The 26,397-nt window shown below is 36.9% G+C and overlaps 1 protein-coding gene across 1 annotated transcript in view; it reads right to left on the bottom strand.

Annotated features, from left to right (window-relative positions):
* Positions 1-26,397, bottom strand: part of MAP9 (microtubule associated protein 9) — a 263,616-nt gene that overhangs the window by 235,483 nt on the left and 1,736 nt on the right. Inside the window, exons 2-4 of the mRNA XM_053703765.1 lie at positions 20,394-20,490; positions 18,752-19,075; positions 2,778-2,983 (exon numbers count right to left, since the gene is read on the bottom strand). Of these exons, the coding sequence (XP_053559740.1) occupies positions 2,778-2,983; positions 18,752-19,075; positions 20,394-20,490 (627 nt within the window). The remainder of the gene's footprint in view (positions 1-2,777; positions 2,984-18,751; positions 19,076-20,393; positions 20,491-26,397) is intronic.

Here is a 26,397-nt window from a genome sequence, read left to right on the forward strand (position 1 = left end):
AGCTAGAAGGATAATTCAGAGAAGCGATAAACAAGCAGTAGACAATACTAATACCAGAATCCTTAAAACATTCCAAAATGTATTATACAATACAAAACTGACCGGTCACAAAAATTAAAGACACATCCGTTAAAACAATGTTACATCTATGCATAACATATATGTGGAATAGAGCTAAAACAATGCTTAAATTAAAATTAACCACCTATAATATGTAACCACCAGCTTCTTAGGAAAAGTTTGTGTAAAATACTGCTCTGTGCAGTTATATTGCTCACAAATGATCCAGTAAGTGCTAAACAACTATATGTCCAAATATCCTTAGACTGCCTCGGTATAGTACACCAAAATGTGTTGATGGGACCTATATACAGTAACTAAAAGCATTAGAGGGGACTCTGCGTAGAGTATAACTACATTTTTTGTACCCTCTGAAGTTTTGCTGTGATATTCAGAGCCGATAATCCAGGACGCCTATTGGGTAAGAGAGGGCTGGAAAAGGACACAATCATTATCTCCCGCTGCAAGGTAGAGTCTGGTAAGGAACCAAGTTTCCAGATTGGGGAGGTACTCAAATGAAGTGAGGCATATTATAAGACAGAGTCTGGTAAGACATAACTTTCCAGATTGGGGTTAGATATACACTGAGTGAGGTACGTTAATTGCATTTCATTTTGGTGTACTATACCGAGGCATTCTAAGGATATTTGGACATATAGTTGTTTAGCACTTTGGTGATAACTGCAACATTTGTGAGCAATATAAATGCACAGAGCAGTATTTCGCACAAGCTTTTCCTAAGAAGCTGGTGGTTATATATTATAGTTGGTCAATTTCAATTTAACCATTGTTTTAGCTCTATTCCACATATATGTTATGCATAGATGTAACATTGTTTTAGCTCTATTCCACATGTAACATTGTTTTAGCTCTATTCCACATGTATGTTATGCATAGATGTAACATTGTTTTAGCTCTATTCCACATGTATGTTATGCATAGATGTTAGTGGCGTCACTAGGGGGGTGCGGGCTGCACCCGGGTAACACCCTCCAGGGGGTGACACCACCAAAAAAAATTTTTTTTTCTTCATTTTATTGAAATTCAAAGAAATACAATGTAAAGATGCATTTGTGAACATTAGGGGGATTGGGGAAGTTGTAGTCACTTAATTTTTTTGCCCCTTGAGCCAGCGCTGCAATTTCCACAAATAGTTTTCCCGGCTGCTTTTGCTTGTTGGTACTTTGTACCTCCCCTGCCCAATTTCACTATGAATGTTGTGGGCATGCGTGGGGCTTGCGAAGTTGCGCTTCTAGCCTAAACCTGCCTGCCTATCTGTGCTCACTGACGTGTGGAGCAGTGGAGTCACTCACTGCTGTGCTGTCTCTCTAAATGGGAACTGGGAAATTATGAGGGGTATGCCTGGCACCTGACTGCATGACTGTATGACACTGTCTCTAAAGTGAAGGAGCCACGTATGATGCCCACCAGACCGGTACACTAAGTGCACAATGAAGAGGTAGGAGGGAGGGCGGGGGGGGTCTGGGGGTGGGCAGAGAGCAGAGGTGCTTGGCCATAAGAAGCGGTAGGCACGCGGACCAGGCTGTGCACTGACAGACTTGGAACAGAGTCAGAGAGCAGAATTTTCATAGTTTGAGCGCCTAAACCTTTTCTTTAGTGATTTATTTTAGAGTGCTCTGTTTATTTTTCATTTGATGCTCTGCTGAGCCAGGGATCAGCTCTAGGCATGAGCTTTATAATTAATGCAGTGCAGTTTACATATTTTGTGTGTGTGTGTGTGTGTGTCTGAGTGCTTTTGTGTGTGTGTGTGTGTGTCTAAGTGTTTGTGTGTATGCCTGAGTGCTTTTTTGTGTGTGCCTGAATGTTTTTGTGTGTGTGCCTGAGTGTTTTTGTGTGTGTGTGTGTGCCTGTGTTTGTGTGTCTCTGCTTTCTGGGGGGAGGGGGGGTGACACCATAACTTACTGCACCGGGTGACACCAACCCTAGTGATGCCACTGATAGATGCAACATTGTTTTAACGGATGTGTCTTATTTTTGTGACCGGTCACTTTTCTATTGTATAATACATTTTGGAATGTTTTAAGGATTCACATATCGTAATATTTCTGGTATAAGTATTGTCTACTGCTTGTTTAGCGCTTCTCTGAATTATCCTTCTAGCATATAATAAGCAGCCCCAGTCTGGTCCCTAGCCACACTCAAAACTGGTCCACTTCTGAAACTAGGGAGAACAACCGGACCTGCCATGTCCCAAAGGACCGTAACTTTAACAGAAGATAAATAATACGGAAGCGTGATCAGTGCCGTTTGCGCGTGTCAGTGTGTACGATTCATTGCGTGCCATGCACGAGCGAGCCGCGCACGTAAGTTATAGACCATACGCAATTGCAATGGGGAATTACAATACATTCATTTGAATAAATGTCCTTATTGGTCAGTGCCTAATGCCTTGGGGTTTGAATACTCCTACTTAGCTCTCCTATTCCATTAAAGCGGAGCGTTATGGCGACGGCCAAACTGTGAAAATGTAAGTTATTTTTTAACATTCACCTCAATTGCAATTACATTTTTACATTCCATTGGGACACATTTACTAAATAACATGCAATGTATACATACAGTCTGTATGTATATGAGTGCATAATGGTCCTTTAAAAGTGATGTTATTTTTATGTTTACATTTATTTATTTTTTTGCTATAGGAGCACTGTTTAATATCCAATTTAATCAGTGGGATATGTGCATCAGGTAATTACCTCTGAGAAGACAGGCATGTCCGAAAAAGATATGGTTTCATTTAGCCTTGTAAAAGATGAAGGAGCCGAAACAGAAGAAGGTTTCTTGTACCAGTCTTCTGTTTGAGTAGAATCATTTCCATCAGGGTCATCACCTCTTCTGAGCAAGTTTCTCAGTTGTGGCGTTGGTTTAAGAGTTTCGTTTGACAATGGCAAGCTGCTACCTTCTGAAAGGGATACAACACAACACCTTTTAGGTATTGAACCTAAGCTATAAAATAAACATTATTAAGAATTTTGAACACAAATTTGCAAGAATTACAATATTAAATAAGCATAAATACTGTAAGTCTGTTTGTACTTTTCTTAGAGCAATTGTTTTGTACTTCGGAAATTTTCATTTAAAATTTGTAGAGGGTTAATTTTACACCTACAGCCCCATTTAAGACGTTGTAGGCAGAAAAGGTTTCAAGACAGGTACTTACATTGCACAAGAGAGCTCTTGAAGAGCATACCTGCGTATGTATCATGGGCACTGTATGACAGCAGTGTCTGCAACAATGTTATACATTGTTTAGCACTATATGGCAGCAGTGTTTGCAACAATGAATAAAATAGTTACAAATATTGTTGCAACCACCGTGGCCGTATAGGGCTAAAGACACAACCACACTCCTGAGCCTACCCAGGTATGATTTGCTACAAAGGATACCAAGAAAAAAAAGTAAGTTTGCAATTGACAACTTTAAAATGTACTTATTTTATCATAGGCTACCTGAATCATACAAGTTGGACCTTCAAGATAAAACAGAATATAATTAGAATGTATACCATAGATAAGTGATTTTCAACTCCAGTCCTTAAGGCTCAGTATTGGGCCAGATTTTTTTAACATGTGGCCTAGAGAATGAGTTAAATAATCAGCTTATCAGTAACCTGCGCTCACCCATCAGAAGATTATTTCACCTGTGCTCTAGGTCAGATAAAGCCTGTTGGTGTGCCCTGACGATTGGATTTGATAAACACTGTCAAATATAAACAGATAGTTCTGTATAACTTCTGTGACTTTCTGTTCATTTTATTAAAACTGTATTCAACACAATTTCACGAAATAGCAAATTTAAACTAGATTATTCTAAGAGTTGTATGGTCTCTCTAAACGTGAGGTTAGTTACAGAATAGGTCATCTACATCAGAATGTGTTTTATACTCCGAAAACTTCAGAATTTCTGCATTTTTTGTTTAACTAATCAGACAAAACTAAAACGAATACTATAAGCTGTCTTCTGTATTCAGTTATATTATATACGCACAGGTTGCCCAAAATTCCTCTCTTTTTCTCCATAAAATGTGAAGCCTTTACACATCTACTCATGTTTTGTATAAATACTCATGCAAATCCTCTGTATCAATCTCATGTTCCCAAATGTCTGAAAGTATCATTTAAATGAACAGAGAGGATTATGGTAAATGGCTCAATAGACATAACTAAGGATATATTACGTTATAGTAAGATATGTTTTTCTTACTTTGTAAAATAACTTACCAGCTATGATTATATATTAATAGATTAAAAGAAACTACAGAGCTAATAATAGGCAAAAATACATTTCTAATTTGTCATATTTCAGATGAGGACAATACATCCAGTTTGACCGACCCATTTTGGGTTTAGCACCTGGGTAGCACCATCAATCAGCAAGTGCTACCCAGGTGCTGAAGCAAAAATGGGCCGACTCCTAAGGTTACATTCCCGCTTTTTCAGATAAAAATACCAGATAATAGGAGTAAATTAGAAATGTGCTGATTGGTCGTGCTACCCAGGGACTGAACCAAAAATGGGTCAGTTTCTAAGCTTACATTCTTGCTTTTTTAACTAAAGATACAAAGAGAACAAATTAATATTGATAACAGGAGGAAAGTTGCTTAAAATTGCATGCTCTATCTAAATCATGAAGAAAAAAAATTGGGTTTCATATCCTTTTAATGATATGCAGGAACACATGCAGTCACCTTCATTGCATGAACAGTACAGCAGAGTTATTCTAAATCTCACTACTAACCAGAGCTGAAGGTTGGTTCTAGCTGTTAAAAAAAAAAAAAAAACCACACAACATAGGTAAAGAGCGATCATCTGTCCTGTGCCCCCTTTCATATGTGATTATGGACAGATAGACAGGCAGAGAGATTACCTCCCCATTATAGGTTCTTCCTTACAGGTGCCACAACTATAGCAGACAGCGAGAATACCTCCCCCAACAGCAGTGCTTCCTTATAGGTGTTGTGCTTCCTTATAGGTGCCACAACTTTAGCAGACAGCTCGTTTATTGGTGAGTGACAAGAAGAGAGCTGCTTCACAGAGTTAAAGAGACACTGAACCCAAATTATTTATTTTAAGCAAGTTTCTAATTTACTCCTATTATCAATTTTTCTTTGTTCTCTTGCTATCTTTATTTGAAAAAGAAGGCATCTAAGCTTTTTGTGGTTCAGGACTCTGGACAGCACTTTTTCATTGGTGGGTGAATTTATCCATCAATCAGCAAGAACAACCCAGGTTGTTCACCATAAATGGGCCGGCATCTAAACTTACATTCTTGCATTTCAAATAAAGATACCAAGAGAATGACTAAAATTTGATAATAGGAGTAAATTAGAAAGTTGCTTAAAATGTCATGCTCAATCTGAATCACAAAAGAAAAAAATTGGGTTCAGGGTCCCTTTAAGATTGTAGAAGTGAAAAACTATGGTAACAAGTACAAGAACATGCTTGTTCTTTTTTCACAGGTTAAATGTAGGCAATAAAGTTGCTAGAGAAATTACAAGGTATTTCCCCAACATAGAACCATCACAGCTCTTATCTCTTCTTGGCCTCATGTAACTACTTCCCATATGTTGCACTTATTGTTATATGCTGCCCTGTTTAATGAATCCTGAGCTGGCCATCTTTACTATCAAAAATGACATTTGAACTAATTTCTTCCCCTTAACAAAAATGCTACCCTATGCATTTCCGCTATCATTTTAATAACACTTCCACTCTCCAATCTATGCCTTGCTTCAATATACACAACTTCCTTTAGTCTGTACCCAGTACCTACAATCCATTCCACTGTAAAACAAACACAATATAATGTTACATTTGAATTGACACAGGGGACTCAAAAATTCAATTGCACATATCAGTGTTTTTATGGTGTATAATCCACCCTATACACATGGGTCAGCAGCAAGTAAGCTTACTCACAACATATCATACATGGAAATATTCATACTATATATATATATATATATATATATATATATATATATATATATATATATATATATATATATATATATATATATACACACACACATACACATATATATATATATATATATATATATATATATATATACACACACACACACACACACACACACGTATATGTGGCTGTAGGTTTTTAAATTAAGCATAGACTTTCCAGATTTTCATGTTTCTATTTTTATTAATAAAAGTTACGTTATAGTAAATAAACTAATGTAATGATACAATGAGTGGGCAAATAAAGAAGTTCATTTTATGGTATTGTTTGAATAGGAATTTGTTGTGCCGTATTACCTAAAACCCCCCATCAAAAGCTGATCCACCAACTCACATAATGTGTTTCACTCACATCTGTACACTACACTTACATTTATTGTAAAATCCCTTTTGAACAAGACTCTCACAGCCCTCTGCTGATTTTCTAAAATGCTATTACTGAGTTTGAAATGTCTTCAATGTAATATGCTGCAGCATCATTTGAAGCTCTATAACAATACCTAAATACCTAACAATACCTAAATGATAAACCTAGTGAAAATCTGTTGTCTAGTTCTGTAAAGCCCTGAAACATAACTATATGATAATCTGCAACCATGCCTGTAGATCTATAAACATTTCAATCACATGGGAAAGAAGCACACATTACTACAAAGGAACATTGTTTAACAATGTTTCGCTGCCATCTTGTGGAAAAGATGAGATTACTTACAATGTACAAATTGTTACATACAGCTAAATATCACCATTAACTTGAAAATTAAAACATAAATATTTAGTAAATACATAGAAGTATGAGACTAATTTATTTGTGAACTGTAAAAAAAAAGTATAAAGCAGGAATTTTCAAAATCATAGTTGCCTATTTTGCTTCCAGTAAAAGTCAAACTAAGATACTCAAGTAAATAAGAATCTCATTTACATATAATTATTATATATATTAACTATATATTTTTTTTAAGTAGATAACGCAAATTATTGATCTATGCCCATTTTGGTATATTTCATGCCACCATTTTACTACCACATGCGATCACATAAAAAAAAAATCGTCAACTTTTCACAAACTAACACCTAGATTACGAGTTTTGCGTTAGGAGGGGTGCGGTGCTAACGAGCAGTTTAAGCTCACCGCTCTCTTGCAGACAGCGCTGGTATTACGGGTTTTTAGAAACCCGGCGTTAACCGCAAAAAAGTGAGCGAAGAGCAAAAATTTCCTCCACATCTCACCTCAATACCAGCGCTGCTTACGGTAACGGTGAGCTGGTAAAACGTGCTCGTGCACGATTTCCCCATAGGAATCAATGGGGAAGAGCCGGCTGAAAAAAAACCTAACACCTGCAAAAAAAAGCAGCGTAAAGCTCCTAACGCAGCCCCATTGATTCCTATGGGGAAATAATTTTTATGTCTACACCTAACACCCTAATATGAACCCCAAGTCTAAACACCCCTAATCTTACACTTATTAACCCCTAATCTGCCGCCCCGACACCTGCATTAAATTATTAACCCCTAATCTGCCGCTCCGGACACCGACGCCACCTACATAATAGTTATGAACCCCTAATCTGCTGCCCCCAACATCGCCGAACCCTACATTATATTTATTAACCCCTAATCTGCCGCCCACAACATCGCCACCACTATAATAAAGTTATTAACCCCTAAACCTAAGTCTAACCCTAAGCCTACCCCCCTAACTTAAATATAATTTAAATAAATCTAAATAAAATTAATACAATTACATAAATAATTCCTATTTAAAACTAAATACTTACCTGTAAAATAAACCCTAAGCTAGCTCCAATATAACTAATAGTTACATTGTAGCTATCTTAGGGTTTATTTTTATTTTACAGGCAACTTTGTATTTATCTTAACTAGGTAGAATAGTTATTAAATAGTTATTAACTATTTAATAACTACCTCGCTAAAATAAATACAAAAGTACCTGTAAAATAAAACCTAACCTAAGTTACACTAACACTACACTATAATTAAATACAATTAACTAAATTAAATACAATTAATTACAATTAAATAAAATTATCTAAAGTACGAAAAAAAACCACTAAATTACAGAAAATAATAAAATAATTACAAGATTTTTAAACTAATTACACCTACTCTAATCCCTCTAACAAAATAAAAAAGCCCCCCAAAATAAAAAAAAGCCCTACCCTACACTAAATTACAAATAGCCCTTAAAAGGGCCTTTTGCGGGGCATTGCCCCAAAGTAATCAACTCTTTTACCTGTAAAAAAAAAAAAAAGTACAAATACCCCCCAACATTAAAACCCACCACCCACACAACCAACCCTACTCTAAAACCCACCCAATCCCCCCTTAAAAAAACCTAGCACTAACCCCTTGAAGATCACCCTACCGTGAGACGTCTTCACCCAACCGGGCAGAAGTGGTCCTCCAGACGGGCAGAAGTCTTCATCCAAGCCGGGCAAAAGAGGTCCTCCAGACGGGCAGAAGTCTTCATCCAGACGGTGCGGAGCGGGTCCATCTTCAAGACATCCGACGCGGAGCATCCTCTTCATCCGGAGTCTTCTTACTAAATGACGGTACCTTTAAGTGACGTCATCCAAGATGGCGTCCCTTCAATTCCGATTGGCTGATAGAATTCTATCAGCCAATCGGAATTAAGGTTGAAAAAATCCTATTGGCTGATCCAATCAGCCAATAGGATTGAGCTCGCATTCTATTGGCTGATTGGAACAGCCAATAGAATGCGAGCTCAATCCTATTGGCTGATTGGATCAGCCAATAGGATTGAACTTCAATCCTATTGGCTGATTGCATCAGCCAATAGGATTTTTTCTACCTTAATTCCGATTGGCTGATAGAATTCTATCAGCCAATCAGAATCTAAGGGACGCCATCTTGGATGACATCACTTAAAGGAACCTTCATTTAGTAAGAAAACTCCGGATGAAGAGGATGCTCCGCGTTGGATGTCTTGAAGATGGACCCGCTCCGCGCCGGATGGATGAAGATAGAAGATGCCGTCTGGATGAAGACTTGTGCCCGTCTGGAGGACCTCTTCTGCCCGGCTTGGATGAAGACTTCTACCCGTCTGGAGGACCACTTCTGCCCGGTTGGGTGAAGACGTCTCATGGTAGGGTGATCTTCAAGGGGTTAGTGCTAGGTTTTTTTAAGGGGGGATTGGGTGGGTTTTAGAGTAGGGTTGGTTGTGTGGGTGGTGGGTTTTAATGTTGGGGGGGGTATTTGTACTTTTTTTTTTTTACAGGTAAAAGAGCTGATTACTTTGGGGCAATGCCCTGCAAAAGGCCCTTTTAAGGGCTATTTGTAATTTAGGGTAGGGTAGGGCTTTTTTTATTTTGGGGGGCTTTTTTATTTTGTTAGGGGGATTAAAGTAGGTGTAATTAGTTTTAAAATCTTGTAATTATTTTATTATTTTCTGTAATTTAGTGGGGGGGGGGGGTTTCGTGCTTTAGATAATTTTATTTAATTGTAATTAATTGTATTTAATGTAGGTAATTTATTTAATTATAGTGTAGTGTTAGGTGTAATTGCAACTTAGGTTAGGTTTTATTTTACAGGTAAATTTGTCTTTATTTTAACTAGGTAGTTATTAAATAGTTAATAACTATTTAATAACTATTCTACCTAGTTAAAATAAATACAAAGTTGCCTGTAAAATAAAAATAAACAATAAGATAGCTACAATGTAACTATTAGTTATATTGTAGCTAGTTTAGGGTTTATTTTACAGGTAAGTATTTAGTTTTAAATAGGAATAATTTAGGTAATTGTAGTAATTTTATTTAGATTTATTGTAATTATATTTAAGTTAGGGGGGTTAGGGTAAAACTTAAACACACCAAATGAACAGTGGCACTACTCTGGCTTTTCCTCAGGTAGTATGGTTGTGTATACGTAGGAAGGTCTATATTAATCACCTATAAATATCTAGAGGAAATGGTGCTTGTGCATAAATATAAATCCAAACACAAAGGAAAATTGATATTTAAAATACCAAGATTCCCAAAGTATGCACTTGCAGCACTCTGGGCCCTGAACTAAAGGACGGAATATCCCAACAGGATTTTAAAATATAACCTTTATTGTAGAAATTTAAAAAAAACAAATTGTTGGTTTATAACACACACAATTAAAATACACTCCAGTACCGAGATCAGTGTAGTAGGTAATTAGTAAGATCACTAAATATTAAGATTAGGCCTGTATAATATCACAGTTATAAGTGATCTCAAATGTAACCCGTAATGATCGCTAATTTAAATTCACTCAATGGCTTGCAGCAAACAAGCTAGAACAAAAATTATAATCAGGATAAATTATGATCTGAAAATCAGAAATAGTGTTATAAGCTTGTACAGTTAAATACAAAGCTCAAAGATTATAAATAATATGTATATGTCTATTGGAATTGTTACTAAATGATATTAGTGTATCCAATGTAACTTTAATTAATATACATATTCATGGTGAGCTAAGGATTATATCAAGTAGGCTTATATTTCTGCCTGTATCTAAGCATCTATTAATTCAAAAAAGTGTTCAGTGTGCCAGTCTTATAACAGTGATCAAATGCTACTGAACAGTAGCAATCACTTAGTCACTTTTTAAAACTGCTCTTTTATAAGTAAGGACACAAGATATGTGTTAGCTTGTAGCAGTAGAGTCACTATATTAAATGATAGAATATATTCTGTGTTAAAGCATATAAATAGGAACCCCAATTTTCTGCTACAATAAATATAGCTCAAAGATGAGCAGTTTACGATGCAGTAAATGTGACTGTAATTATAAATATTGATAGAATCAAAATATTAATTCACCATCCATTCAAGGATTAAACCCACTTATTGAAAAAAGCCACGAATATAACAGAGTTTACTTTAACCAAAATTAAATGTTTATTCAGTTCGTTTGGCCTTTTGATTCAATCACAACCTGCGTTTTGGGATTACGCTGAGTTTGGCGCAACCCGGGCCATATTCGATTGGTATCTTACAGCTTGTTAGCAAAGCTTCTATAAATGTATTGCAAATATTATAGAGGTAATAGGTTTTTGAGACTTGTACTAGTTAGGAAATAAGAGTAACACTATAGACTAAGTCTGGCACAACCCAGGCTAGTTGTAAAATTATTCATGTATAGTGAATTGAACCTACTTATGTTATTATTCATGAAAGGTTTTGTGCTCATATGGTTGGTAACTGATAGGTTCTATCACAGTTCATGCTTAGCAATTTGCTAAATCTAACACAACCCAGGTGGTGTGTAAAAATAGGAATCGCTCAATTAACAGCGCTATATGCAGTCTGATTTTTAATATATATATTTTTTGGTATTAATGTTGTATATTCCGGAAATGATCCAGTCATTTAATTTGTACAAAAATATATAAAAAAATATATATCTTATATTGTAATAGCACTAGATCTGGCACAACCCAGACTAAAGATTGATTAGTTAGAGAGGGATTGCCTGGTATTTCGGGGCTGGACTGTACTGTGAAGTCAGGATCAGACTGATATGCTTCAGGAAAGTTCTTCTCTGTGAAAGGCACATATTGAGCAAAAAGAGGCTGCTTCTTGGGTGGTAACTAGCCATAGAGCAAGCTATTATGCTATTGTTCGTTCCCAGGTTGAGCGCTTCTCTCTTTTTATTTATGCAAATTATGACATTTTGGGAAGTCTCCCTAAGTGTGATGCGGGAATCCAGACGTGGACCCGTTGCTCAGTGTGCCTAGAGGGATATGGCTGCACCTCACTGACGAGGCCCACAATAGGCCGAAACGTACGTCTGGGGTTTTGCTGTTTCTCTCGTTCAGAGAGGGATTGCCTGGTATTTCGGGGCTGGACTGTACTGTGAAGTCAGGATCAGACTGATATGCTTCAGGAAAGTTCTTCTCTGTGAAAGGCACATATTGAGCAAAAAGAGGCTGCTTCTTGGGTGGTAACTAGCCATAGAGCAAGCTATTATGCTATTGTTCGTTCCCAGGTTGAGCGCTTCTCTCTTTTTATTTATAAAGATTGATTTAGTATTGCTATATTGGTTAGCACTGCTTATATTGTTGATACAATTTAAACTATGTCTGGCACAACCCAGATTAAATTAGTAACAGATAGTTCTCACAGCATCAATGTGGCAAATGCTGTAGATATCAAGCAGTTTAACAGTCATACAGTATTTCTTACATTCATCTGACATACATTTATCTATGTATATAGAAGCTAAGTTGACGGTTAGGCTAAGTCTGGCACAACCCAGGCTGTGTATTTTATAGTATTACCAGTTAAATGCTGCAGCATTATAAGCAGTATAAGCAGTGCTAACCAATATAGCAATACTAAATCAATCTTTAGTCTGGGTTGTGCCAGATCTAGTGCTATTACAATATAAGATATATATTTTTTTATATATTTTTGTACAAATTAAATGACTGGATCATTTCCGGAATATACAACATTAATACCAAAAAATATATATATTAAAAATCAGACTGCATATAGCGCTGTTAATTGAGCGATTCCTATTTTTACACACCACCTGGGTTGTGTTAGATTTAGCAAATTGCTAAGCATGAACTGTGATAGAACCTATCAGTTACCAACCATATGAGCACTAAACCTTTCATGAATAATAACATAAGTAGGTTCAATTCACTATACATGAACAATTTTACAACTAGCCTGGGTTGTGCCAGACTTAGTCTATAGTGTTACTCTTATTTTCTAACTAGTACAAGTCTCAAAAACCTATTACCTCTATAATATTTACAATACATTTATAGAAGCTGTGCTAACAAGCTGTAAGATACCAATCGAATATGGCCCGGGTTGCGCCAAACTCAGCGTAATCCCAAAACGCAGGTTGTGATTGAATCAAAAGGCCAAACGAACTGAATAAACATTTAATTTTGGTTAAAGTAAACTCTGTTATATTCGTGGCATTAACCTTATAGATAAACCAGTCCAATTACCTTGTATATAGTCAAGGTTGAGTTTAACTTTTTTCAATAAGTGGATTTAATCCTTGAATGGATGGTGAATATTTTGATTCTATCAATATTTATAATTACAGTCACATTTACTGCATCGTAAACTGCTCATCTTTGAGCTATATTTATTGTAGCAGAAAATATTTATATGCTTTAACACAGAATATATTCTATCATTTAATATAGTGACTCTACTGCTACAAGCTAACACATATCTTGTGTCCTTACTTATAAAAGAGCAGTTTTAAAAAGTGACTGAGTGATTGCTACTGTTCAGTAGCATTTGATCACTGTTATAAGACTGGCACACTGAACACTTTTTTGAATTAATAGATGCTTAGATACAGGCAGAAATATAAGCCTACTTGATATAATCCTTAGCTCACCATGAATATGTATATTAATTAAAGTTACATTGGATACACTAATATCATTTAGTAACAATTCCAATAGACATATACATATTATTTATAATCTTTGAGCTTTGTATCTAACTGTACAAGCTTATAACACTATTTCTGATTTTCAGATCATAATTTATCCTGATTAGCTGCAAGCTATTGAGTGAATTTAAATTAGCGATCATTACGGGTTACATTTGAGATCACTTATAACTGTGATATTATACAGGCCTAATCTTAATATTTAGTGATCTTACTAATTACCTACTACACTGATCTCGGTACTGGAGTGTATTTTAATTGTGTGTGTTATAAACCAACAATTTGGTTTTTTTAAATTTCTACAATAAAGGTTATATTTTAAAATCCTGTTGGGATATTCCGTCCTTTAGTTCAGGGCCCAGAGTGCTGCAAGGGCATACTTTGGGAATCTTGGTATTTTAAATATCAAATTTTCCTTTGTGTTGGGGTTAAACTTAAGTTTAGGGGTTAATACATTTAATATAGTGGCGGCGGCGACGTTGTGGGCGGCAGATTAGGGGTTAATATATTTATTATAGTGGCGGCGATGTCCGGTTCGGCAGATTAGGGGTTAAAATATTTATTTTAGTGTTTGGCCTCGGTTTAGGGGTTAATAGGTAGTTTATGGGTGTTAGACAAAGGCATATGTAAATTGGTCATAAGGGGGAGAGTAAAGCTTGTGAGCAGACCGGCAAGATAAAAGATGTAAAGATCAGGTAAGTACTGTGTGCACCAGAGTCTAGCAATTTGTGGGTCATTAATAAGGAGTGTTTCATCCAGTAGATTCCCAAGTGAAAGCCCAAGTGCTGTTAATCCCTTACCGCATGCAGTTGTGTCCCTGTAATTTTCTGCAAGGAGGATTTCCCTCAAGGGTGGTCGCACTGTTCTCTTCAAGCCCTGTGTTATGGTTTTAGGGGGATTTTCCATCATAGCTAATGTTGACCTTGTTAGATTGTGGTGCGCTAGAATGGGTGGCATGCTAGCATGTGAGACTGCGGGCTCCAGATGATTGCATGTCCCTGTAAGCAGCATAGAGTTATGGTTGCGCTGGACATCTTGAAGATCTTTGCTTGACTCATGTACCTCTGATTTAGCCATGGGAGCATATGGGAGGCAAAACGTTTTCTCTGTGACCTGCTTTATCTTCCGATCATCATTCAAAAGGTCCTGTTCAGAATCTTTTATAGGTAAGTGCTCTGGTAACTGTTCAGTTTGCTCTAGGAACTCTCTGGGCAGAGATCTTTGGTAAAGTTTGATTAGCAGATTATCTAGCTTTGCAAAGCGTTGTTCTAAGATCTGCTCTAGATCGCTCTCCCACTCAGTCGCCATCTTGCATTAGTCTTCTGGCAGATGTATTAAAGGTTGTAGATTCGTTAGGCTGCCGAGGTGACTATAGTATATTGTACTGTCCGGTGTTGTAAAAAGCTCAGTAAGACAGGTATCAGCTGTCAGCACTGGTAACCTGGTGAGTCCGGGGGGGTCGCTACCTAGTAGTGGGCCGCCGCCTTAGGCCTTATGCTTCCGATCTGTGGCTCCGGTTTCATAAATACAGCAACTGCAAGCTGACATATAGCCACAGACTGTTATGTGTCTATTGTTTGATGGTCAATGTAGAGGGATGTGCTGCTTGAGCTCAATAATCGGCGGATTAAAGAGGATTCTTGTAGAGCTCACAGAAAATGCGTCCTATCAGGTACGCCATTCGGACACGCCCCCGGCCAACGCTGCTTTTTAAGCCTAATACATAACTCGTAATCTAGCCTTAAGTTTCTCACTGAAATTATTTACAAACCGCATGTGCAATAATGACACAAATGGTTGTAAAATCTTCTCTAGGGTGTCCCTTGTTCAGAAATAGCAGACATGCATGGCTTTACCATTGCTTTTCAATAATTAGAAGGCCACTAATTGCAACCACACTTCTATCATTCCCGGCATTAAAGTGGTTAATCGGGTAGCTTGTAAGGTTAATTTTAGCTTTAGTGTAGAGATTACCCTCCTACCTAAACGCTTCCCACCCCCTGATCCCTTCCTGATCCCTCCCAAACAGCTATCTTCCCTCCCTCATTCCCCACTGGTCACCACCCTATTAGGTACTGGCAGAAAGTCTGCTAATATAAAGATTTAAAGGGACAGTCAAGTCCAAAAAAAACTTTCATGTTTCAAATAGGGCATGTAATTTTAAATAACTTTCCAATTTACTTTATCACCAATGTTACTTTGTTCTCTTGGTATTCTTAGTTGAAAGCTAAACCTAGGAGGTTCATATGCTAATTTCTTAGACCTTGAAGGCCGCCTCTAATCTAAATGCATTTTGATAGTTTTTCACCACTAGAGGGCATTAGTTCACGTGTTTCATATAGATAACATTGAGCTCATGCATGTGACTTTACCATGGAGACAGGTCTGATTGGCTAAAATGCAAGTCTGTCAAAAGAACTGAAATAAGGGGGCAGTCTGCTGAGGCTTAGATACAAGGTAATTACAGAGGTAAAATGTGTATAATTATAACTGTGCTGGTTATACAAAACTGGGGAATTGGTAATTAAGGGATTATCTATCTTTTAAAACAACAAAAATTCTGGTGTTGACTGTCCCTTGGCAATGTTTATATTAAAAAAAAAAAATCTATTTGCTGCAGTGTAGGATCCCCCTTACCCTCCAACATCCCTGATCCACCCCAAACAGCTCACTAACCCTCCTGCATCTAACTATCTAGATACTGGCAGCTGTTTGCCAGAACCTATAAAACACTTTTTCTAATCATTTAAATTTTTTATTTTTTTTAAACAATTTTCTGTAGTGTAGTGGTCCCCCACACCTTCCCCCGCCTGCATTTATTAGTTAGGGATCCCTCACTCCACTCTTTTTCTGTAGTGTAGCTCCCCATCCCTCCCTCTCCCTTTATTTCTTTTTCCACAGTGTAGAGTCCTCCCACTCCCTCCCTCCGTTGCTGGACCGCCCACTCGCATTCTGGATTCCCTCCCACACCTCCCGCTGGCACCAGCAGATGATCGGTACAGATGGTAACACACACAGTGTCACCATCTGTAACGCTCTGGAATCTGCCTTCATGTGGAACCGGACACCGATCATGCTCCAGTTCCATATGCAAGTGAGTTCCGCACCTGAAAATTACCTGCTCTGTCTATAAAGCTGGTTTCCATTTCACCATTTCTTACAGCCCGCCACAATGTGTTCTTTTCTTACTTTAGCTTTAGGGCTATTATTCCTGGTCTTGCCATTACCATGGATCTGTAGGGACGGCAATTACCTTTCATCTACTTAAAGAAGATAAAATCATTCACAAGGCAGTTTAAAGATAACATAAGACTTAGGAGATTAGATCCCAATCAAGTCTCAGAAATGGAGCTGCTTTTTCACAACAAGCTTTTTTTGAAGAACAGTTACATTTTTACAGCTGTATCACAATCCCCTCTGTATTTATAATGATGAGGAGTTATTTGACCCCCATGCTAATCCCTTAGCATGTGACCTTTCCAGTGCAATATCCCTCTCAAAGAGTTCTTACCCATAACATTTTTTTATATTTTAAGTTAAATTTACATTGTGCAACTTATATAGCTAATCATTTTAGGAAAGATAAATAAAATATTATTTATTTAAGTAAATTTAGACAGGGGAATGGAAAGTAACTAATTGACTTACATTGTATAACTAGGTTTATTTTATACTGTTTTTAATTGATTCATTTTAATTAAATAATGTACGTTTTATTGGTGGCTCCAGATTGTTCCCTCTGCTCTCTTTTTAAACTAATTTATATTACACAGCCAATGCATTTAATGAAGCTGCACTGACATTTATTAAGAGCACTCACACACTCGCAGACCCATCTGCTGGTTCTACTATACATGCACAGTAACTCTACAGTTAAAGGGACACTGAACCCAAATTTTTATTTTGTGATTCAGATAGAGCATGCAAGTTTCAGCAACTGTCTAATTTACTCCTAATGTCAATCTTTCTTCGTTCTCTTGCTATCTTTATTTGAAAAAGAAGGCATCTAATCTTTTTTATTAGTTCAGAGGTCTGTACAGCACTTTTTTATTGGTGGATGTATTTATCCACCAATCAGCAAGAATAACCCAGGTTGTTCACCAAAAATGGGCCGGCATCTAAACTTACATTCTTGCATTTCAAATAAAGATACCAAGAGAATGAAGAAAATTTGATAATAGGAGTACATTAGAAAGTTGCTTAAAATTGCATGCTCTATCTGAATCACGAAAGAAAAAAATTGGGTTCAGTGTCCCTTTAAAGGGACAGTCTACTTCCAAATTTTTATTGTTTAAAAAGATAGATAATCCCTTTATTACCCATTCCCCAGTTTTGCATAACCAACACTGTTATATAAATATAAGTTTTACCTCTGTGATTACCTAGTATATAAGCTTCTACAGAATGCCCCCTTATTTCAGTTCTTTTGACAGACTTGCATTTTACCGAATCAGTGCTGACCCGTAGGTAACTCCACGTGTGTGAGCACCATGTAATCTATATGGCACACATGAACTAATGCCCCCTAGATGTGAAAAACTGTCAAATGCATTCATATAAGAGGCGGCCTTCAAGGGCTTAGAAATTAGCACATGAGCCTACCTAGGTTTAGCTTTCAACAAAGAATACTAAAAGAACAAAGTAAATTTGATGATAAAAGTAAATAAGAAAGTTGTTTAAAATGACATGTCCTATCTGAATCATAAAAGTTTATTTTTGACTAGACTGTCCCTAGCTAATTAACTTACATTATATAACTAGGTTTATTTTATACCTTATTTAATTCATTCATTTTCATTAAATAATGTAAGCTTCATTGGTGGCACCAGATTGTTCCCACTGTTTTCTTTTTAAACTAATTTATTTTACACATTGAGAGGCTGAATTGACATTTCTTAAAAACACACCGATCTACTGGTTCTGCTATACATGGAAAGTAACTCTACAGTTAAAAAGTACAACAGAAATGTAGAACCTTAGGTAAAGCATAAGGTGAAGTAAATTCTGCCTTCCCCAGAAGACAAAAACTACATACTCAGAAATTATTATTTTATGCCACGTGGTGCCCTATTTCAGATATATAGTGATATTTTTAAAGTCCTAAAAACTATTGCACACGTACACAGGGTACTTTTTAAGCAACAAATCAGCATACACATTTCAGTCAAATTGAAATGAATATGGTAGCTTTAGCATTAAACGTCAATTACTTTACTAAAGAATAAAATAAGATTGATTTACTAACTTGTTAATGTTGCGTTCATCTTATTCTCCCTTGGTTTTGGAACTGGTCTGCTTTTTGTATCTTCCAGAACTTCAACCTCTTTCTTCCCATCATCAAACAGTAGTGATTTTAGAAGTACGTTATCATGGTCTCCACTGTTTCTACCAGTTGTAATTCTCTTATCTTCAATTCCTTTATCATTTTTTGAAGCAAACTCTTTTTTATTTTTAATAAATGAAAGCGTCTTCGGAAAATCATCTTCATCTGAGGTTTCAAAATCATAAAGCGGTTTATTGGTTTTTGATTCAGTTGTATTTGTTCGGTTGTAAGAGTCATCTAAACTATCTAAAGAAAAAAAAAGTGCACTGATAAGTTTCAAATACATTCAAACATCAAGAAAGCAAAATGTATAAAATGATTAGCAGTAAACTAGAAGCAAATGTTAAATATGGCTAAACAAAATGTATTTAAAGGGTAAGAACCAATCCAAAACTGTTTGTGGCTGAACATAGGATAAGGGGTTAAGTCACTGTTTTGAGACACAAATACAGAAACCCATGGCAGAATGGCATTTAAACAAGGGCTCGGAAATGTCAAACCTTGGTCAAAATGCATTCACAATTAGGATTTCTGTATCAACAGCTTTATCAAATATATATATTTTTAATTTTCAAACAATTAAGTATACGACTCACACAAAAATGCTAAAACTACAAGTTACTATAGACAAATATCTAATAACCTTTATTTCTAATATTAATTAACAGATATAAGAATTTTAGTTTTGTGACTATTTAGCCCACTCTCACTTCTATTTTTCTCTCTAATATAGAACAAAACCCAGAACTGCTTTACTTTCATTTTATCAAAAGCATCAGAACTATTCAGCCTCTATTACCATGCCAGTTCATAACTGTAGCATTGGCAAATTGATCCTATTGTGGCTTACTCATGTTAAACAAACCACCACTTAAGTATGTTACATGTACTGGATAAGCTTCAAGGGATACAAAGGTCATCATTAAACTGTGCATGGGTGCATTTTAGTTTGAAACAGAAGTATTTTTGCAATATACTTTTATTAGTACAAATGCATTACTGGTTTTCAGTGGCATACGCATATATCCTGTGAGTGCCTGTGCACCAGTTATCAAACAGCACACCTTCTCAGAGAGTCAGCAGTCGGTTATATAACGCAAATTACCTCTTCACAGAAGAAATACACACCACCACCTCCTCTCTGATCAGACAATAATGGTGCATGGACCCTTACAGAATATGGATGTATGCTACTGAAAAACAGCAATAACATTTACTAGAAGCATTTTGTTAACCGCTTAATGATCGCGACGTACCCTGCACGTTGCTGGCCGTTAAGGGTTTTTCAGGTCATAGCAGCATGGGTCTCTCCGTGAGCGGCAGGATCGCAGTATTATGACCACCCCCTTCCGACTGCAGGCACCCTGAATTAGCGCGATCTCGCCACTGGTGGCGAGACCGCGCTATCAAAAAAGCAATCCCCATCCAAAGTCCAGCGACGTACAATGGCAATTTATTGGAAAAATGCTTCTATTTCAAATTAAAATAAAGATGCATATTTAAACTTTGACCTTTTTACTCCTTTAACAAGGAAGTCTTAAGATAAAACAAATAACAACCATACCATCACTTTCAAACTCCTCTGAGTAGTCTGAATAATCCTTTTCATCAACAGCCTTCTGTCTTAAAACACGAGCATTAATTGCTTTTTGAAGTTCATTCTATAATAAAAGAGAACCATTAAGTTTTAGTTAACTTTTAGACCCAGGCATTTTAATACTTTTCAGTAAAGTTATGAGGAGAACAAAAACATATTTAACAAAATATTTCATTCAGAATACTTAAAGGGATATAAAAGTAAAATGAAACTTTCATGGATCAGATAGAGTGTGCAATTAAAAGAGACTTTTCAATTGACTTCTGTTATTAACATTATTTTGTTCTCTTGATATCCTCTGTTGAAAAACATACCTAGGTAGGCACTAATGCACTACTGGGAAGTAACTGGTGATAGGTGACTACACACACACACCCCTTGTTGTCCCCTTTAGGGGGATTAAATACACATTAGTGTAAGTTCAATAGTCTTACAAATAAGTGCATGTCATTTTTCGACTATTATAGTCATATAAACTATATGTTTCACCCCTTTTGCCGGGGTTAAACACAAATTAAATGCAAGCAATACTAAAATGATCTAACACAGTACAGCATTTTCCTTTTGAACTTCTATGCAAGCAAGCATTTTAGCCAGACCGCACAACCTCTAATACGGCGGAATGGACGTTGCGTTACAGGCTAAAATGCTTGCGGTATAGCTATACCGCAGCGACTCGTAATGTGCATACTGGCCATTCCAGCGTAATGGAACATTTTTAAGCGTTAATTGCCATACCGCAACACTTGTAATCTAGCCGAATGTTTTGAACATCGGGCCTAAGTATTGGTCTTTGGTTTACAGACAAAGCTAAGGAAGCATGTGTGTACACAAAGTGATAAAATAACGAGATCTGACTTTACCTGCAAGTTTAACCAGCTATTTCATATACACAAATAAACCTGAAAATGCAATTTCTCATACATTTTATACTCTGCAGCTGGCATAGTTATTGGAAATACATTAAGAGAAAAACTGTTTTATAATATACTATCCCATTAATTTTACTCAGTTATGACAGCAAAATGTATATTTGTAGGACTTTTAAACATAGAAATGCAAATTATTAATGCTGTTGAAGAAAAGAGTGTTGGGGAAGATCAATACCATGGAAGGCTTCTCAATGGGATGTCCCTTAAAGGGACAGTATACACTAATTTTCATATAACTGCATGTAATAGACACTACTATAAAGAATAAGATGCACAGATACTGATATAAAAATCCAGTATAAAACTGTTTAAAAACATAATTTATGTAAGAACTTACCTGATAAATTCATTTCTTTCATATTAGCAAGAGTCCATGAGCTAGTGACGTATGGGATATACATTCCTACCAGGAGGGGCAAAGTTTCCCAAACCTCAAAATGCCTATAAATACACCCCTCACCACACCCACAAATCAGTTTAACGAATAGCCAAGAAGTGGGGTGATAAGAAAAAGTGCGAAAGCATAAAAAATAAGGAATTTGAATAATTGTGCTTTATACACAATCATACCACCACAAAAAAGGGCGGGCCTCATGGACTCTTGCTAATATGAAAGAAATGAATTTATCAGGTAAGTTCTTACATAAATTATGTTTTCTTTCATGTAATTAGCAAGAGTCCATGAGCTAGTGACGTATGGGATAATGACTACCCAAGATGTGGATCTTTCCACGCAAGAGTCACTAGAGAGGGAGGGATAAAATAAAGACAGCCAATTCCTGCTGAAAAAAATCCACACCCAAAATAAAGTTTAATGAAAACATAAGCAGAAGATTCAAACTGAAACCGCTGCCTGAAGTACTTTTCTACCAAAAACTGCTTCAGAAGAAGAAAACACATCAAAATGGTAGAATTTAGTGAAAGTATGCAAAGAGGACCAAGTTGCTGCTTTGCAAATCTGATCAACTGAAGCTTCATTCCTAAACGCCCAGGAGGTAGAAACTGACCTAGTAGAATGAGCTGTAATCCTATGAGGCGGAGTTTTACCCGACTCAACATAGGCATGATGAATTAAAGATTTCAACCAGGATGCCAAAGAAATGGCAGAAGCCTTCTGGCCTTTTCTAGAACCGGAAAAGATGACAAATAGACTAGAAGTCTTTCGGAAAGACTTAGTAGCTTCAACATAATATTTCAAAGCTCTAACAACATCCAAAGAATGCAACGATCTCTCCTTAGAATTCTTAGGATTAGGACATAATGAAGGAACCACAATTTCTCTACTAATGTTGTTGGAATTCACAACCTTAGGTAAAAATTCAAAAGAAGTTTGCAACACCGCCTTATCCTGATGAAAAATCAGAAAAGGAGACTCACAAGAAAGAGCAGATAATTCCGAGACTCTTCTGGCAGAAGAGATACAAAAGGAACAAAACTTTCCAAGAAAGTAATTTAATGTCCAATGAATGCATAGGTTCAAAAGGAGGAGCTTGAAGAGCCCCCAGAACCAAATTCAAACTCCAAGGAGGAGAAATTGACTTAATGACAGGTTTTATACGAACCAAAGCTTGTACAAAACAATGAATATCAGGAAGATTAGCAATCTTTCTGTGAAAAAGAACAGAAAGAGCAGAGATTCGACCTTACAAGGAACTTGCGGACAAACCTTTATCTAAACCATCCTGAAGAAACTGTAAAATTCTCGGAATTCTAAAAGAATGCCAAGAAAAATGATGAGAAAGACACCAAGAAATATGTCTTCCAGACTCTATAATATATCTCTCTAGATACAGATTTACGAGCCTGTAACATAATCACAGAGTCAGAGAAACCTCTTTGACCAAGAATCAAGCGTTCAATCTCCATACCTTTAAATTTAAGGATTTGAGATCCTGATGGAAAAAAGGACCTTGCGACAGAAGGTCTGGTCTTAACGGAAGAGTCCACGGTTGGCAAGAGGCTATCCGGACAAGATCCGCATACCAAAACCTGTGAGGCCATGCCGGAGCTACCAGCAGAACAAACGAGTATTCCTTCAGAATCTTGGAGATTACTCTTGGAAGAAGAACTAGAGGCGGAAAGATATATGCAGGATTATACTTCCAAGGAAGTGATAATGCATCCACTGCCTCCGCCTGAGGATCCCGGGATCTGGACAGATACCTGGGAAGTTTCTTGTTTAGATGAGAAGCCATCAGATCTATTTCTGGAAGTTCCCACATTTGAACAATCTGAAGAAATACCTCTGGGTGAAGAGACCATTCGCCCGGATGCAACGTTTGGCGACTGAGATAATCCGCTTCCCAATTGTCTATAACTGGGATATGAACCGCAGAGATTAGACAGGAGCTGGATTCCGCCCAAACCAGAATTCGAGATACTTCTTTCATAGCCAGAGGACTGTGAGTCCCTCCTTGATGATTGATGTATGCCACAGTTGTGACAATGTTTGTCTGAAAACAAATGAACGATTCTCTCTTCAGAAGAGGCCAAGACTGAAGAGCTCTGAAAATTGCACGGAGTTCCAAAATATTGATCGGTAATCTCACCTCCTGAGATTCCCAAACCCCTTGTGCCGTCAGAGATCCCCACACAGCTCCCCAACCTGTAAGACTTGCATCTGTTGAAATTACAGTCCAGGTCGGAAGAACAAAAGAAGCCCCCTGAATTAAACGATGGTGATCTGTCCACCACGTCAGAGAGTGTCGTACAATCGGTTTTAAAGATATTAATTGAGATATCTTTGTGTAATCCCTGCACCATTGATTCAGCATACAGAGCTGAAGAGGTCGCATGTGAAAACGAGCAAAGGGGATCGCGTCCGATGCAGCAGTCATAAGACTTAGAATTTCCATGCATAAGGCTACCGAAGGGAATGATTGTGACTGAAGGTTTCGACAAGCTGAAATCAATTTTAGACGTCTCTTGTCTGTCAAAGACAGAGTCATGGACACTGAATCTATCTGGAAACCCAAAAAGGTTACCCTTGTCTGAGGAATCAATGAACTTTTTAGTGAATTGATCCTCCAACCATGATCTTGAAGAAACAACACAAGTCGATTCGTATGAGATTCTGCTAAATGTAAAGACTGAGCAAGTACCAAGATATCGTCCAAATAAGGAAATACCACAATACCCTGTTCTCTGATTACAGACAGAAGGGCACCGAGAACCTTTGTAAAAATTCTTGGAGCTGTAGCTAGGCCAAACGGCAGAGCCACAAGCTGGTAATGCTTGTCCAGGAAAGAGAATCTCAGGAACTGATAGTGAGCTGGATGAATCGGAATATGCAGATATGCATCCTGTAAATCTATTGTAGACATATAATGCCCTTGCTGAACAAAAGGCAAGATAGTCCTTACAGTTACCATTTTGAATGTTGGTATCCTTACATAACGATTCAATATTTTTAGATCCAGAACTGGTCTGAAGGAATTCTCCTTCTTTGGTACAATGAAGAGATTCGAATAAAACCCCAGCCCCTGTTCCAGAACTGGAACTGGCATAATTACTCCAGCCGACTCTAGATCTGAAACACATTTCAGAAATGCTTGAGCTTTCACTGGGTTTACTGGGACACGGGAAAGAAAAAATCTCTTTGCAGGAGGTCTTATCTTGAAACCAATTCTGTACCCTTCTGAAACAATGTTCTGAATCCAAAGATTGTGAACAGAATTGATCCAAATTTCTTTGAAAAAACGTAACCTGCCCCCTACCAGCTGAGCTGGAATGAGGGCCGCACCTTCATGTGGACTTAGAAGCTGGCTTTGTTTTTCTAGAAGGCTTGGATTTATTCCAGACTGGAGATGGTTTCCAAACTGAAACTGCTCCTGAGGATGAAGGATCAGGCTTTTGTTCTTTGTTGAAACGAAAACGATTATTAGCCCTGTTTTTACCCTTAGATTTTCTATCCTGTGGTAAAAAAAGTTCCTTTCCCACCAGTAACAGTTGAGATAATAGAATCCAACTGAGAACCAAATAATTTATTACCCTGGAAAGAAAGGGAAAGTAGAGTCGATTTAGAAGACATATCAGCATTCCAAGTTTTAAGCCATAAAGCTCTTCTAGCTAAAATAGCTAGAGACATAAACCTGACATCAACTCTGATAATATCAAAAATGGCATCACAGATAAAATTATTAGCATGTTGAAGAAGAAGAATAATATTATGAGAATCATGATCTGTTACTTGTTGCGCTAAAGTTTCCAACCAAAAAGTTGAAGCTGCAGCAACATCAGCCAGTGATATAGCAGGTCTAAGAAGATTACCTGAACACAGATAAGCTTTTCTTAGAAAGGATTCAATTTTCCTATATAAAGGATCCTTAAACGAAGTACCATCTGCCGTAGGAATAGTAGTACGTTTAGCAAGGGTAGAAATAGCCCCATCAACTTTAGGGATTTTGTCCCAAAATTCTAATCTGTCGGATGGCACAGGATATAATTGCTTAAAACGTTTAGAAGGAGTAAATGAATTACCCAAATTATTCCATTCTCTGGAAATTACTTCAGAAATAGCACCAGGAACAGGAAAAACTTCTGAAATAACCACAGGAGATTTAAAGACCTTATCTAAACGTTTAGATTTAGTATCAAGAGGACCAGAATCCTCAATTTCTAAAGCAATTAGTACTTCTTTAAGTAAAGAACGAATAAATTCCATTTTAAATAAATATGAAGATTTATCAGCATCAACCTCTGAGACAGAATCCTCTGAACCAGAAGAATCATTAGAATCAGAATGATGATGTTCATTTAAAAATTCATCTGTATAAAGAGAAGTTTTAAAAGATTTTTTATGTTTACTAGAAGGAGGAATAACAGACATAGCCTTCTTGATGGATTCAGAAACAAAATCTCTTATGTTATCAGGAACACTCTGAACATTAGATGTTGATGGAACTGCAACAGGTAATGGTACTTTACTAAAGGAAATATTATCTGCATTAACAAGTTTGTCATGACAATTAATACAAACAACAGCTGGAGGAACAGCTACCAAAAGTTTACAGCAGATACACTTAGCTTTGGTAGATCCA

The sequence above is a fragment of the Bombina bombina genome, chromosome 2, assembly GCF_027579735.1.
Source record: "Bombina bombina isolate aBomBom1 chromosome 2, aBomBom1.pri, whole genome shotgun sequence".
Classification (NCBI taxonomy): domain Eukaryota; kingdom Metazoa; phylum Chordata; class Amphibia; order Anura; family Bombinatoridae; genus Bombina; species Bombina bombina.